This window comes from Mus pahari, chromosome 14, assembly GCF_900095145.1.
Source record: "Mus pahari chromosome 14, PAHARI_EIJ_v1.1, whole genome shotgun sequence".
In the NCBI taxonomy this organism is placed as follows: Eukaryota; Metazoa; Chordata; class Mammalia; order Rodentia; family Muridae; genus Mus; species Mus pahari.
The window spans coordinates 69,851,112-69,866,006 of NC_034603.1; the positions used below are offsets into that span (position 1 = coordinate 69,851,112).

At 54.1% G+C, this 14,895-nt stretch overlaps 2 protein-coding genes across 7 annotated transcripts in view; one reads left to right on the top strand and one right to left on the bottom strand.

Annotated features, from left to right (window-relative positions):
* Positions 1-3,999: 3,999 nt before the first annotated feature.
* On the top strand, positions 4,000-13,225 carry Rundc3a (RUN domain containing 3A). 6 transcript variants are annotated; one of them, XM_021211710.2, is made up of 11 exons: positions 4,000-4,382; positions 8,108-8,223; positions 8,763-8,911; positions 9,052-9,137; positions 9,894-9,983; positions 10,082-10,162; positions 10,314-10,479; positions 10,587-10,744; positions 11,332-11,469; positions 11,566-11,672; positions 12,652-13,225. In XM_021211710.2, exons 1-11 carry the CDS (start codon positions 4,276-4,278, stop codon positions 12,792-12,794), a joined length of 1,341 nt encoding a protein of 446 aa, XP_021067369.1. In that variant the 5' UTR covers positions 4,000-4,275; the 3' UTR covers positions 12,795-13,225. The 6 variants fall into 6 exon arrangements, with proteins under 6 accessions (XP_021067369.1, XP_021067363.1, XP_029402267.1 ...); XM_021211704.2 differs by having other exon boundaries at positions 8,778-8,911; XM_029546407.1 differs by having other exon boundaries at positions 4,003-4,382; positions 8,775-8,911; positions 12,073-13,225.
* An 883-nt stretch (positions 13,226-14,108) lies between these two features.
* Slc25a39 (solute carrier family 25 member 39) overlaps positions 14,109-14,895 on the bottom strand; it is a 5,102-nt gene continuing 4,315 nt past the window's right edge. The window contains exons 6-8 of the mRNA XM_021212737.2: positions 14,659-14,740; positions 14,500-14,580; positions 14,109-14,396 (exon numbers count right to left, since the gene is read on the bottom strand). Of these exons, the coding sequence (XP_021068396.1) occupies positions 14,281-14,396; positions 14,500-14,580; positions 14,659-14,740 (279 nt within the window). The 3' untranslated portion in view covers positions 14,109-14,280. The remainder of the gene's footprint in view (positions 14,397-14,499; positions 14,581-14,658; positions 14,741-14,895) is intronic.

Below are 14,895 nucleotides of genomic sequence, written 5' to 3' on the forward strand. Positions count from 1 at the left end.
ACTGAAAAAACAATGTAAACAAACCAAGAATTGTAGAATCTCTAGGAATATTTGTCGTGTGTGTTTGTGTGTGTGTGTGTGTGTGTGTGTGTGTGTGGTATATGGGGGGCATGGCATGCATGTGTGAGTGTAGAGACAATGGTTGACTTCCTCTCTCCCTCCTTTTTTGTTTGTTTTTCAAGACAGGATTTCTCAGTGTAACCAGCCCTGGCTGTCTTGGACTTGATTTGTAGACCAGGTTGGCCTTGAACTCAGAGATCTGCCTGCCTCTGCCTCCCCAGTGCTGGGATTACAGGGGTGTGCCACCATACCCCAGCTTTCTTCTTTCTTTCCCTTCCTTCCTTCCTTCCTTCCTTCCTTCCTTCCTTCCTTCCTTCCTTCCTCTTTCTTTCTTTCTTTCTTTCTTTCTTTCTTTCTTTCTTTCTTTCTTTCTTTCTTTCTTTCTTTCTTTCTTTCTTTTCTTGAGACAGGATCTCTAGTTATTTGGATAGGATTGACCTAATGGGTTTGAATGTTTGGTCCATAGGGAGTGGCACTATTAGGAGGTATGGCCTTATTGGAGGAAGTGTGGATTTGTTGGAGGAAGTGTGGAAGGCTTTGAGGACTCATAATGCTCAAGCTATGCCCAGTGGGGTGGACAGTCGGAGTCTGCTCCCTGAAGATTAAGATGTAGAACTCTTAGCTCCTTCTCCAGTACCATTTCTGCCTGTGCACTGCCAGGCTTCCTGCCATGATGATAACGGACTAAACCTCCGAAACTGTAAGCCAGCCCCAGTTAAATGTTTTTCTTTATAAGAGTTGCAGTGGTCAGAGTGTCTCTTCATAGCTTTAAAAATCCTAAGAAAATCTCTCACTGAATTTGGAGCTTGTCAGTGCCACTAGACTCGCTGTCCAGCAAACTTCAGGAGTCATCCTGTCTCCATCTCCCCTGCCTTCACCAGACTGGAGTCACAGGCACACACGTTGCCAGCCCATCTTTTTATGTGAGTGCTGGAGATCTGAACACAGGTCCTTTTGTTTGCACAGTAAGTCTTGTGCATGCTTTTTAAAAACTAGTTTTGTGTTCCGTGTTCTCTCTGAATATTAATTTTTATCTCCCAGTTGACCCCCAGATTGCAATATAGCCATTGGGTTACAGGACTCTGAAGGGATGGAGAGTATGGGCCCCACAGTGGGATGGAGCTGTTGCTGTTGACTAAGCACCACTTTCGGCTAAGGCACCTGAGCATCCTCACAAAGGACAGTGGTACCTTGTCAATCAGAATCACAGAATTGTTCTTGCTCCAACAGACAGAGAGAGCTGCTTGGGGAAAAGGCAGACTTGCCTCCACTAGGTACTTACCTCGATACCCAAATCTCTCTGCTGTCCAGCTGAGTTGGTGACTCTGCTACCTGGTTCCCAGACTCCATCACTTGCTTTCTCTAAGATTCTGCTACAAGGAGATACTACAGAAGGAGACTGGAGGGTGGGGGGAAGGAGAGTTAGTTTAGTTTGTTAGCCACCGTTTGTTCTGTTTTTGGAGTTATTCTACCACTGGACATGGTGTCTAGCCTTGTGCTTCTTTCTATGCTCTTAGAACCATTGGAGAAACCATGGCTTTACGCAGGATGCTTCTCCTGAGAGTCTCAACTGTGCAGATTCCCAGGGCTCCTCTGGTCCCGAGTCCTGGCTGCCAGCTGCTGCTACTCTTGTGTTGTCTCTTCTCAATGCTCTTTCTGTTTTCCACCCCGCCCCAGGAACCAGTTTCCTGTATTTATATCCCTCTACGGAGACACACAAAGCACTCCCTGCTTTCTTGACCCTGCCCTGTCTTATACATGAGATAATCCTCATGGTAGAATGGATGCACATTCCATAGACACACACTGAAATAACACACAAGAAAAGTGAGTCTCCTAAGCTAATGTTGAAAGAAGTAATCAGTGGCTACAAGTGGTATCACATGCACCCAGCATTCAGGAGGCAGGGGGCGGTGGATTTCTGAGTTTGAGGCCAGCCTGGTCTGTATACAGTTCCAAGACAGCCAGGGCTACATAGTGAGGCCTTGTCTCACAAAAAGGAGGAGGAGAAGATGAGGAAGAGGAGAAAGAATGAGGAGGAGGGAGAGGAGGAGGAGGAAGTAGTCGCATCTTTCTTTATACCTTTCTTCAGTTCTATAAAGTCTCCACACTGGGAATGTTATATTGTTGAACACATGGGTGATAAGTCTATACTGAAAAGAAAGGAAGCTGTTATAAGTCAGGATATGACAAAGGACAGGCCATGCTTCTTGATCTCCAAACTACAGAGCTGGGTTGTAACTCAGCGGTACAGTGCTTGTCTAGAGGTGTGAGGCCCTGTGTTCAAACCACAGCACAAGGAAACGTGCCTGACTAGAAATCCTTATGTATCAACATCTACAACAGACACAAACCAGAGATATAGACCAGTGGGGTAGATAGAGAGCATGGCTAGACCCTTAGGTATATGGTCAAATAATTTTGTGTGTATGACAAGACCGGTCAATGGGGAGAAAGATGGTACCAAAAGAAAGATAGTATCCAAAACTCATTTAAAGTGGCCCACAGATCTACAAGCAAGCCTTTACAAGTCAAAGACAACAGGGCATCTGGGAGAGCTGTTCGGTGGCAGAGCACTTGCCTACAACCCACAGGCCCTGGGCTCAATTCTCAACACGGAAAACAGAAAAGGCACAGCCAGGCACGGCAGAGACGCGAGGATCCAGAGCTCAAGATTATCCTTGACTTCAGATCAAGTTCCAGTCCAGCCTCCCAAAAGACTATCTCAAAAACGTCCAAAGGAGCTGGGCATGGTGGGGCAGTCCAGTTCTCAGAAGGCAGAGGCAGGAGGATCTCAGTGAGTCTGAGAACACTCTGGTCGGACAAACGGAATTCCAAGCTAGCCAGAGCTGTATAGTGAGAGCCTATCTCAAAACAAAACAAAAACAACAAAACACAAAAACATACAAAGGCAGTGATTTCTAGGACTTGACACCAAAGATACAGACAACCAAGGCCAGGTTGGACACTTCATGGAAATTCAAGTTTTTTTGTGTGTATCAAATGACAGTATCAACAATTTTAAAAGACAACCCACAGAATGGGAGAAAATAATGCAAATCAGATCTGATAAGTCATTGATATCCATAATGTATAGTCTTACATTCCACATTAAGAGGAACGACCCAATCGAACGCGGGCAATGTTCAAATCCTGGAAGTGGTTTATCAGGAATGGAGCGGGCAAGCAGGGACATGAAGAGAAACCTGGAAGCCAAACAAACTATGCCTTCAAGTCCCGCCCAGCTAAAAGCGAACCATTTTTGACCGGCCCCCTATCAATGTAGGCTGCCAAAGGGTTAATCCTTACGTCTGCTGGTCGGTGGGGTGGCTACTGCTAAGAACCCCCATGAAGTCCAGGACGCCAGACAGTCGGTAACCCCAAATCCCTATCCCGAGTGGTTCCAAGTTCTGGACTCCAATGGTTTCGCTGAGTTCCCATCCTCCACCTGTAGAGAGACTGGCTTGCTTGGCTAGCGCAGACGAATGCAACCCCCGCAGAGACTGACAGAAGAGGCAGCTTCTGTGGCAGCCTTTAGTTTCAGAAGGGTTGGCACCTTAAGGCCAGCTGCAGTCTCTGGAAGTGGCCTGGGCCCGGCTGACAAGCCTGGGATGAATGGGTAGGGGGCAGGGCTGGGGTAAGGATGTAGGAGGTAAGGGTCTCCATTCTTTAGGGTACAATGAGAAATCTGAGACAGATAGCGCGGACTTCAGGCCAGAAACAAGAGAAAGAAGCGTCAGGACTGAGACGCCAGGCGAGGATCCCCAGCTTTGAGTGTGGGGGTGGAGAAAAGAGCCCTTCTCTACACAATCTCTGTTGTCTCTCCGGGGGACCCCCTCCGCTCTCTCAAGGGCCTCAGTCCTTCCCCTCCCCCCAAACCCTGTGCCCTTTGCGGATTGGTCCCGGGCTGGCGGGGGCGGGGCTTATGGCCCTGACGTCACCGGCCGAGGAGGGGAGACGGGCGACTGGGGGAGGGGGTGACGAGCCCCGGCTCAGCACCTCGGAGAGCTCCCTCCCCGGCCTTGTTTTGCTCCGGAATCGCTGCCGGGGGAGGGAGCAAAGGGGCCGGCCTTAGGCGTCGAGGCCCAGGGATGGCAGTGAAGAAGACGAAGGGCCCCCGGGGGCAGAGGGCCCAGCCGTGATCCTGCGAGGCGGGCCGGGGCGCCGGGTGGGGTGGGGGGCAGCGGGCGGCGACAGCAGTGGCCGCACATCTGGATGGAAGCGAGCTTTGTCCAGACCACCATGGCTCTGGGGCTGCCCTCCAAGAAAGCATCTTCCCGCAACGTGATCGTGGAACGCAGGAACCTGATCACCGTGTGCAGGTGGGCGCCGCTGACGGTCCGGGTGGGGTGGAGCAGGCTGAGAAACCTAAGGGTTGAGCATGCCCGTGAGGATGCTCTGCAGCCACTCAGAAAAGGCAGGGCAGGGAGGACAGCGCTCTCTATCCTTCCCAGGCCCGGAACGGGGAGGCGGGCTGGAATGTCTGGTTCTTGTTCTTGGCTAAGCCAGGCCTATGCCCGGCCTGGGGTTTGGGGGGATGAAGAGAGTTTAATTGGCACTGCAGTTTCCTGTGAGAACCAGGAAGTGACATTGTGTATGAGAGGGGGAGGAGGGAGGATGGCTGGCTCTCTTCCTGGCAGTGGGGGCAGGGTGGGCAGAGGGAACTCAATGGGGTTGGGGGTGAATGTCCTCCAAGTCCCCTCTTGCCACCCCTGCCTGCTTAGCCTCTTGGAGTGGAGCTTTCCTGAGAGACTTTCCTATGCTCAACCCTTCCTAAAGCAAGGATGGTGTTTCTGGGTAGCAGCAGCCTGTGGCTGGACCAATTGTGCACAAAGGCCCTGAACCCATCCAATGAAGGTCGAGGGCACTACTCTACTGTAGGGAGCACCCAAGGCTAAATTGAAGAAGCTGGGGCCCCAAGTAAAGACTGGGAGCCCAGATCCCTAAATCCCTGAGGGTGGGGCAGATGCGGGGCCAGGAAAATTCTCTTTCTTGGACATCGGAAAGTAATCCTTTCCACTTCCAGCCTGCAGTGACTCACCCTGCCTGCCCTGCCCCGAGGCCAGAAAGCCACCAGCTGTGCAGGCTCTCTCCCAAGCCCCCACCTGTCCTTGCCGCTCCCTCTGGGATCTCCATGCCAGCTGCCTTCTCCACCTGCAGCCTCCATGTCCAAGAAGGTGCTGCTGTGTCTTGGCTCCTAGTGCTCCTGGGTGTGGGTCTGAGTTGTCCTTTCTTGCCAGTCCCACTTGCGTGCACATAAACCACAGCCCTGTTCCTTCTCCCAGAAATCATGCCCACCTGATGCCCAGTCTGCCATTACCCAGGGTTCCTTTGGATTCTGGACACATACCCACCCATGTTGCCTCTGGGTCAGAGCACCCCCTTTGTCAGTGTCTCGAGAGTCTGTGCGCATCACCCCTGTAAGGAGAAGGCTGGGATGTGCATCTGTGATCTAGCCGGAAGCACTTACTGCCTTCGTATTACAAACCTGCCAATGTGGTGTCAAGAGATTTCTGCCCTTGGGACCGTACTTGGGTGAAGCTTTTGCATCAGTCCTTAGCTGGGCAACCCGATGGCCGTCTCCTATCCACGCTCTGAGCCTTTGGAGCTTTTTCTTAGGTTTTACATCTTAGGTGTAAAAGCCACTCCAAAGAATGTGTCGTGGTGTGTCACCTTAGATACCAGCAAGTGCCTGGCACACAGAATCAGCTCTATTTCAGTGACATCCTTCTGGCCCCTCTCTTGGCTCTTGGCAGTCTAGGCCCATCTTTTTCTTGCCTGCCAGGAGAGCTAGGGCTTAGTGTGTGGGTAAAGGAGAGAGAGCCACTGGACCTGAGCTGGAGAAAGAGAGGTTCAAGGGACATAGAGGTAGCTCAGAGTGGGGGACAAGGAATAGTTTAAGGGCTCAGGGGCATGACAAATTCTCCAAATCCTGAGGGACCCCGCTGCCTCATTACTGTCACATGGTCCTCCTCCAGCTCCCAGCAGCTCCCTTTAGCAGACTGTGGGCTCCCCTGGGCCCTGGCCTCCCTGTCTCCATGGTAACCCCAGCAGCTATCCTCCTAACCAGGTCCACACCATGGGGTTCCTAGAGGCTCTGACCAGCTTTCAGCCTCTCCAAGGACAGATAGCAGATGGCTGCCATGCTCACCAAGCCTGGGGCTTCTACTGAAGTCTGACCCAGATGACCACAAATTGGTGGTGTGCATAACAAAGCCCAGAAAATGGCCTATCGCAGTCACAGGCTCCCTCTTTCCTAGCCAGGCTGGCCTTGCCTCCTCACCTGGCCTGTGTGCAGTCATCAATACACTCTCACCTTCTCCCACCCTTGTCTGGGATCTGAACCACAGTTGAAAGGGGCAAGTGCTGATCTTTCTGTTTGCACGCAAGGAAAAAGGCTTTGAATCCAGCAGCCTGCTTCCCCCCTAGCACAGTCTAACACTGACCTGTCTGCTCTCGGGCCCCATCCCCTGATAAGCCCAAGGGAAGGTGATGGGGAGGGGCTCCTGCTTGTGCTGTTTACTTGGGAGCCTTAGTAGCCAACACTTCATGAATGAGGGCTTCTAAAGTGGAGGGCAGAGGGCAGGGGTCACTCAGAGCTTGTTTTTATGTATGTTTGTTTATTTATTTAAGACAGGGTCTCTCTATGTAGTCCTGGCTGTCCTGGAATACACTATGTAGACCAAGCAGACCTAGACTTACAGATCCTCTGGCCTCTGTCTCTTGAGTGTTGGGATCAGATAAGGCATGTGCGATTACATTTATTTATCCGTTTATTTGTGCGTGTGTGCGTGTGCCACGGTGTGAATGTGGAAGTCACGGAACATCTGATGGGAGTGCTCTCTCCTTCCACCACGTAGGTTCTGGGGTTGAACTCTGGTCAATGGGCTGAGGGGCATGGGGCTTTATCCACTGAGCCAGCTCATCAGCCAAGCCTCAGTAATTAGAGCAGCCACTAGGAAGCCGTAAGCTGGAGTAGAAAGAGCCAAGGATGGAGAACTGGCCAAGCGTTTGCCTTTTCCCATGTTACATGACTGATGAGTCCGATTCTGGAGCCTCTAGCCTCCTTACCTGTAACATGGGGCAGATTGTCATAAGAGGAGTTATTTCCAGGGGCTGTGGTGAGGACACGCATATGAAATATAGTTCTGGACACAGTGCATGGCTTGGTTAGACATGGATAGAATCAAAGCACAGACCTCCTGTATCCCAGGGCACCCGTCTCCTGCTCTGTCTCCAGAAGCAGAGCGGTAATGAGATGTGAGGAGCTGTGCATCCTCTCCCTGTTCCGCTCCACTGCATAGATGGCAAATGGAGACTCTAGCATAAGGATGGTGCCGGAGGCTGAAGCAGGGCTGCGGAGGGCAGTGGGGGCTGCTTGGCTCCACCCCCTGCCTCACCTTCCTCCTTTGGCTACCTTCCTTACAGAGAAACCAGTGTCTGGGGCCCCCGGATCCTTTCCAGGGACCTCCTGCCAGAGTTCTTTCCCACCCAATGTATGTCAGACCCACACCCTGCATTCTGCCCCCACACCCCAAGCTCCACCCTGCCTAGCTCTGGGCAGCTGGCGTGTGGGTGGGCTAGCTGAGAAGAGAGGGGAGGAGGGATGTCCCAGAGCTGAGTGTCCACCCGGTCACGAATGCATGCCTACATTCCTGCGTGCACATGCTGGTACAGGTGACCCCTCCACCCCCAGAGAGATGAGAGCTCATTCCAACAGTATTGAAAGACTCTTTGGGGGCCTGGGTCCAAACTGGCTTCTGACGTCTGGTTGACCCTCGATTCACACATTTGAAAAATGCCACCTGAAGGGTGGTAGGGACAAAGGGTCTAGGGACTGTCCCCGAGCTCCTGCTGTCTTTCTGCCACCCTCCCTCTCCTCCCACCTAGCCCGGAACCTTCCTCAGTCTAGTTTCACCTCCCCCGCCCCCTGTTACACCCACGCCCCTCATGACCTCTTCTCTGCCTGTTCCTCTAACACCCTTCCTCCTCTACCGCCCTGTTTGACCCTCCCTCTCCTCTCCCCTCCCCTCCACCCCCACCCCAGGTTCTCTGTGAAAACCTTGCTAGAGAAGTACACAGCAGAGCCCATCGATGACTCTTCCGAGGAGTTTGTTAATTTCGCGGCCATTTTAGAGCAGATCCTCAGCCACCGATTTAAAGGTAGGCAGGCCATCCGTCACCAGGCCATCCATCACCAGGCTATCCGTCACCTGCCCCTTCCAACCCCAGCCTGTGGCTCCCAGCTACCATCCCGCGCTCTGGTATCCTTGATGGATTTCTAACCCCCATCCCTGGTCCTGGCTCCTGCTCTGTCTCCAGAAGCAGAGGCGGTAATGAGATGTGAGAAGCTGTGCATCCTCTCCCTGTTCCGCTCCACTGCATAGATGGCAAATGGAGACTCTAGCATAAAGATGGGCCCCATTCTGGGCTGTACATAGAAATGAAAGCATGGCGTTGGGAGAATGGGGGAAGAGGGTGGTGTGCCCACAGCTCCATCGTTGTGCATGCAGCGCTCTCTCTCTCTCTCTCTCTCTCTCTCTCTCTCTCTCTCTCTCTCTCTGGCTCACGCCGGGGTTGGGTGATGGTGGAGGCAGTACCTGTATGCCTGGTGGGTTAGGCTTATGCATGCAAGTGTTTTGTGGCATGGACCTTTTCCAAACTCCCTGGTATTGCTGAGTCCCCTCCCTGCCCTGGCTCAGCTTGTGCCCCAGCAGGGCCAGCGAGCTGGTTCAGCTCAGATGGACAACGGGGTTTCTGGGACTACATCCGGCTGGCCTGCAGCAAAGTGCCCAACAACTGTGTGAGCAGCATTGAGAACATGGAGAACATCAGCACAGCTAGAGCCAAGGTGAGGGGCTATAACGGGAACACCCCTGACCCCTGCCCTGGCCAGAGGGGCCCTGTGCCCACAGCACTCAGAATGGGGACCATACCAGAAGGACAGATAGGTCCCTCTGTGACAGTTAAAGGTTGATCCATGCTTTTCAGGGCCGGGCGTGGATCAGGGTGGCCCTGATGGAGAAGCGTATGTCGGAATACATCACCACAGCTCTTCGGGACAACCGAACTACCAGGTCAGACCTCTCAGGCAGCAACATAGACATTCGTTGCCTAAGCCTTAAGTCCCCACGGCAAACTTCAATACCTGGACTACAAGTCCCGGCATGCAGTGTGATAGTTGGCTTCCCGCAGATGACATGGTAACTGGACTACAGAGGCCTTAGTCACATGCCATTTTACTTGGCCTTACGCCACGACCTACAACACATAGCCCTGCCAGCTCTGCAAACAAAGGCAGTCACTCTGTTCTTGGATCCCAGCGTTCAGAGCTTCAGTGCTCAGAGTGGGGTTTGCTGAGAAGCTGGGTCTGGACGATCAGAGGTCACAGGGCAGAATGTGGCCATGTGGGAGTGGAGAGCTATTGGAGGTCTCCCCGGCTCCATCTGATTTTTTTTTTTTTTTTTTTTTTTTTTATAATACGGTCTATCCCTGGTCCACCTTATTTCAGAGACAATTATCTTTTGAGGACCTCACTTACTATATGTGTGACAAGCACTAAGACTAAGATTTACTCCCTAATTTAAAGGATTGAGGTGACCCAGTGCTTTGATAGGGGTTGCTTAGCCTAGAGAACAGAAACGGGGGGGGGGGGGGTTTTTGGTAAGGAAACAGGCATTGTGATGGGGGCGGGGTCAGGTGCTAGTTCCAGTGAGGTAGGGAGCTGGAAGGGGGCTCCTTCCTCCGGGGAAAGTTTGTAATAAGTAAGGCAGGCAGAGAAATCCTGGGTGGAGGGACACTCCCTGGGAGTCTCAGCTTTCTCCTCCCTGCAGACGGTTCTATGACTCCGGAGCCATCATGCTGCGGGAGGAAGCCACTGTCCTCACTGGGATGCTGATAGGGCTCAGCGCCATCGACTTCAGGTGGGGTCTGCTTGGCGGTGGTAAAGGGGACTTTCTCACCCACAACTGTCCAACGCCCCTCATTCCCTCCTCCAACCCCTGTGGCTCTTCTGCCCCAGCTTCTGTCTAAAGGGCGAAGTTCTGGATGGAAAGACGCCGGTGGTCATCGATTACACGCCCTACCTAAAATTCACCCAAAGGTGAGCAGCCCGGTTATTGCGGTGGGTGAGGAGATGGGTACCGGAAGGGCGCTGAGTGTCATCCTGGTGTCACCGCCCAAGGGTCGGAGTTGGGGTGCTAGTGGGGCGAGGCGGGGCGGAGCCGGCCCCACCCACTGCTCCCGCTCCTAAGCTACGACTACCTGACGGATGAGGAGGAGAGGCACAGTGCCGAGAGCAGCACCAGCGAGGACAACTCACCAGAGCACCCCTACCTGCCTCTCGTCACCGATGAAGACAGTTGGTACAACAAGTGGCACAAGATGGAACAGAAGTTTCGCATTGTCTACGCACAGAAGGTGCGCGGGGCGAGGCGCGGGGAGCTGGGCGCGGTGGGGGCAGGGCCTGGGGCTGGGACTCCAGCTGGGACCCCTTTGGGCGTCTGGGCTGAGCCGGCGCCCCGCAGGGATACCTGGAGGAGCTGGTGCGTCTGCGCGAGTCGCAGCTGAAGGACCTGGAGGCAGAGAACCGGCGGCTGCAGCTGCAGCTGGAGGAGGCAGCGGCACAAAATCAGCGTGAGAAGCGGGAGCTGGAAGGCGTGATCCTGGAGCTGCAGGAGCAGCTGTGAGCCCGCCTCCCGCCCTGACCCCTGGGAACCCCAACGTGACTCCATTGGCTGGGATCGCTTTCCTGATGACACCCAATTCGCATCAGCCCACCCTTCCCATCCCCTTTCCCAAGATCCCGTGGCGGTTGCCCAACATTACCTGCCCCCCACATTAAGACCCCGCAGCTTCCAATACCCATCAGCTAGAGACACCAGCCATTCCTCACGGGACCTTAGCAGCCATCAGTTTTATCGTGTGCCACCCACAATGTTCAGGCCTCTGGTAGGCATCACCTCCCACTCCCTCCAACCTGGAACATTTCCTCTCTGAACCTGACCCAGCTAGCTAGCACAAATCCCACCCCTTCAAGAGTACCCACCCTTTCCACTCTCCTCCCTACATCATCACAACTGACTTCGAAACACTCACTAATCCTGGCCACCACAAACATGGCCTTACTAAGGAACAAGCCTCAGACCCGTGCCATCCTCCCTGAGCAGCATCGATCCCCATTTTTACCACTCACGTTTCCGTCCTAAGCCCCACCTTTGCTGAGTCTCGCTTCCCTCTCCCAGCCAGGCCTGATCCCCCTCCCCCTCCCAGGACAGGTCTGATCCCCGGTGACCATGCCCCCCTGGCCCAGGGTTCCAAGGAGCTCACCACACCCCTGGTCAACCAGTGGCCCTCCCTGAGCACACTCCATAGGCCCGAGGGTGCCAGCAACTCTAAACTATATCGGAGGTAAGCCTCAACCAAGTGCTGTCCCCATATCCCAGTCCCAGGAAGTGGGGCCTGGAGCTGAGGTCACTCCCTGCACACTTTTCTCTTCTGCTATAGACACAGCTTCATGAGCACGGAGCCGCTGTCTGCAGAGGCCAGCCTGAGCTCAGACTCCCAGCGCCTGGGAGAGGCCAAGAGGGATGAGGAGCCCTGGGGCCCCATCGGTGAGCGCACCCCACACACACTCACCTTGGCACTTCAGAAAAGGGATAGGGCCCCGTAGTCAGGTCAGTCAGGTCGTGGCTGAACCCCTTATTCTCTCAACCCTTCCTGTACTTATACATCGATGAGGAGCTTGGCTTAGGGTTTCAAAAAACAAAACAACAAAAAAAGTACAAACTAGGCCGGCACCTCTTCTACCTGTAAGTGCAGTCAGTCCCTGCACTTGGCTGACCCAGATTCCCATCTGTAAAATAGGGATTTTGGTAAAAAGAGCCTCCAGTGCGCATGTATGGAGAGGGCGCAATGGCTTTCTAGTGTCATGACACCCTCACAGGGCTCTTCCCACACTCACACTGTGAACCGCCTGCCTGACCAATGTTTTCCCCTTTCTTTGACTGCCAGGAAGCTCAGAACCAAATTAGTGGCTCCCTCCGGACTTCACCGCATGCACTTTGTGACTCTTTGGTCACCCCCTTCCTAGTTTCGCCCATGCCTGGACCTCCTGCCTTTCTTTTTTTCTTTCTTTTTTTAAATACATAGATATATATTATACTGTATCGGATAACTTGACTTTGAGACAAGGCAGGCTTTGGACATGTAACCCACTACACTGTGTCTGTGACTGTGTGTGTGTCTCCCCCAGCAGACTGTGAGCTCCGTGAGGGCAGGGACCATGTCTTGTGCATTCTCTGTATCCCCAGAGTGTGAAACAGAGCAAATGCTCACTTCGTGTTTAATAAATGGACAAAGAGAGGCGGGACCTTGGGGAGACAGACATAAACTGATGGTTTATGATATAGTGTCTCAAGCCCTGTGCAGGGAACGTTCAATCGAGGTTTAATTAAAAAGTGGCAGATGCTCCAGAAAGGCTATGTCTCCTGGGGGTGACGGGAGAATTGCCCTTTCTGCCCACCCACGAGGACCCCCTCCCCACATACACGCAGCCTGGATGGCCCAGCCTTACCCGCCCTCTCTCCCCAGGGAAGGACCCCACGCCCTCCATGCTGGGCCTCTGCGGCTCCCTGGCCTCCATCCCCAGCTGCAAGTCCCTGGCGAGCTTCAAATCCAACGAATGCCTGGTGAGCGACAGCCCTGAGGGCAGCCCAGCGCTCAGCCCCAGCTGAGGAGCAGCAAGGGCAATGCCAGCCCCACCTGCCAGGGGCCATGGACAACTGCCACCTTTTGAGTCCCCCAACCCAGGCCACCCTTCAAGAACACCACCAACCTAGCCTCGGGTCTCTAGGGAAAAGACCCAAGCCTCTTTCCTGCTTCAGCTTCCTGCCAAGGAGGCAGGAGCTGCATGGCAAGTGGTGGGGCCAGGAGGGACACCCAGGTTACAGGTCCTCAGTCCCCTGGGGACACCGCTCCATTCTGGTGGCTCTGGAGGCTGCCTGGTTCCTTCTGCTCATCTTCCACACTTGCCTCAGGAGCAGGTGGTCCATCCCTGGCATTCCTGCTGCCCTGCCTCTGGTCTAACCCTGTGTACCCTCTGAAGTCACCCTTCCTTGGTACCTATATGGGGAGAGATTAGGCAAATAAAAGCCAGAGGACTGAAGTGATTTCATCTGTTGGCCAGTGGGATAGGGCTCCCTAACAGATCTCTTGACCAAGGTACCCATGCCAGGAGGATGTGCCCTGGGGGACCACAGGGTGTGGGCTGGGTGGGAGGGGGCTCCGGATTCTGTACATCTGCAGATGCTTTCTGGATCTGACCCCTTGAAGACTTTCTCAATCCCTAGCAGTGCTCTGAGGGTGTGCCTTAGTGGGTTATCTGCCTGCCACGGGCCTACCCAACTCCACTGTAGCCCAAAAGCTGTACCCTATTCCTTATGCCAGAGCCGGTAAGTGGGCAATCCTGCCCCAGTGACACCACCTTGGTTTGCCCTAGGGGCGATGGCTCCTTGCTCTCACCCCAACACAGTGGGCCCCACATGAAAGGCCCTTACTACCACACAGGCAATCTTTCACCCCTGTCTGGGTACCCCCTAAGGTGGGAAGCTTTTAAGACAAGGTCTCTGGCTGGCCTGGAGCTCAGCATGTAGGCCAGGCAGGTTTCAGATCTGCTCGCCATGATCTCTCAGTGCTGGGATTAAAGGTGTGTGCCACCACACCTGCAGATGCCAGCTTTTTGGTGTGTGTGTGTGTGTGTGTGTGTGTGTGTGTGTGTGTGTAGACAGAATTTGGCTGTGTAGTCCTGGCTGGTCTGGTATTGGAGGCATTCCTCCTGCCTCAGTCTCCCAAGTGATGAAATAACAGGTGTGGGCCACTGTGTCTGACTGGGGACCCCCAAACGTGCACACGTACCCCAAGACACCGCAGCCACAGTAGTGCACAGAAGATTATCATCTTTAGACAAGGAACGAATGCGGCCGAGATACTGCCTGGCCCGAGCGCTCGGCCCCTAGGACCAAGCTATAACAAACAGGGGGGATACAAAGAAGGGAGATCATCAGATTTGGTCTTGAACTCGGAGGCGGGAGAAGGGCAATCCTGGGAGGGGGAACAGCAGGAATTCAGGCCTGAGGACAGCCTGGGTGACTGGACTGGGAGGGAAGGCACTTGGCTCAGTCTCCTGTTCCCACCCGTGCAAGAGCCGGTTGCTCCCGACTTTCAGTGGCCCAGAGGCTGCTCCTGGTTGAGCCTCTGGAAGAAGCTTTTGCCAAACTCATAAGTGCTGATCATGATGGCACAGGAGGGTGCAGCCTTGATGATCCTGGGGAGGAAGCCTGTGATGGAAAGACAGACCACGGTTAGGGGTCCAGGTCCCCTCACACACACAGCATGGATAGACATCATGCATGTAGTGCATTCACAGAGACAGGTACCCACCTGCAAAGAGTCCCCTGGTGCCAGATTCAGCCCGGATTCTGCGAAGCAGGAGCCAGGTGGAGTCAACTCTGGGTGGCTTCACTGTAGATGCAAGGCCCGGCTCAGTAGGGCTCAGCTCAGGCCCCCCGCCTGCCCTCTCCCCTCACTAGCCCGGCTTACCTCTCACAGCCTCCACCGCTCCCAGTGACATCTGCCGCTGTGTCTTCACCACATCGAAGGGTAGGGTAAGGGTGGCAGCCACCTGGTCAGGTGAGGAGAGGGCTCAGCTCTACTCTCAGGCCTTGAGAGGGACTAAGGCATCTCAAGGGCGAATGAAGAAAGCAAGCAGGCGGGCTGGTGAGATGGCTCAGTGGGTAAGAGCACCCAACTGCTCTTCCGAAGGTCCAGAGTTCAAAT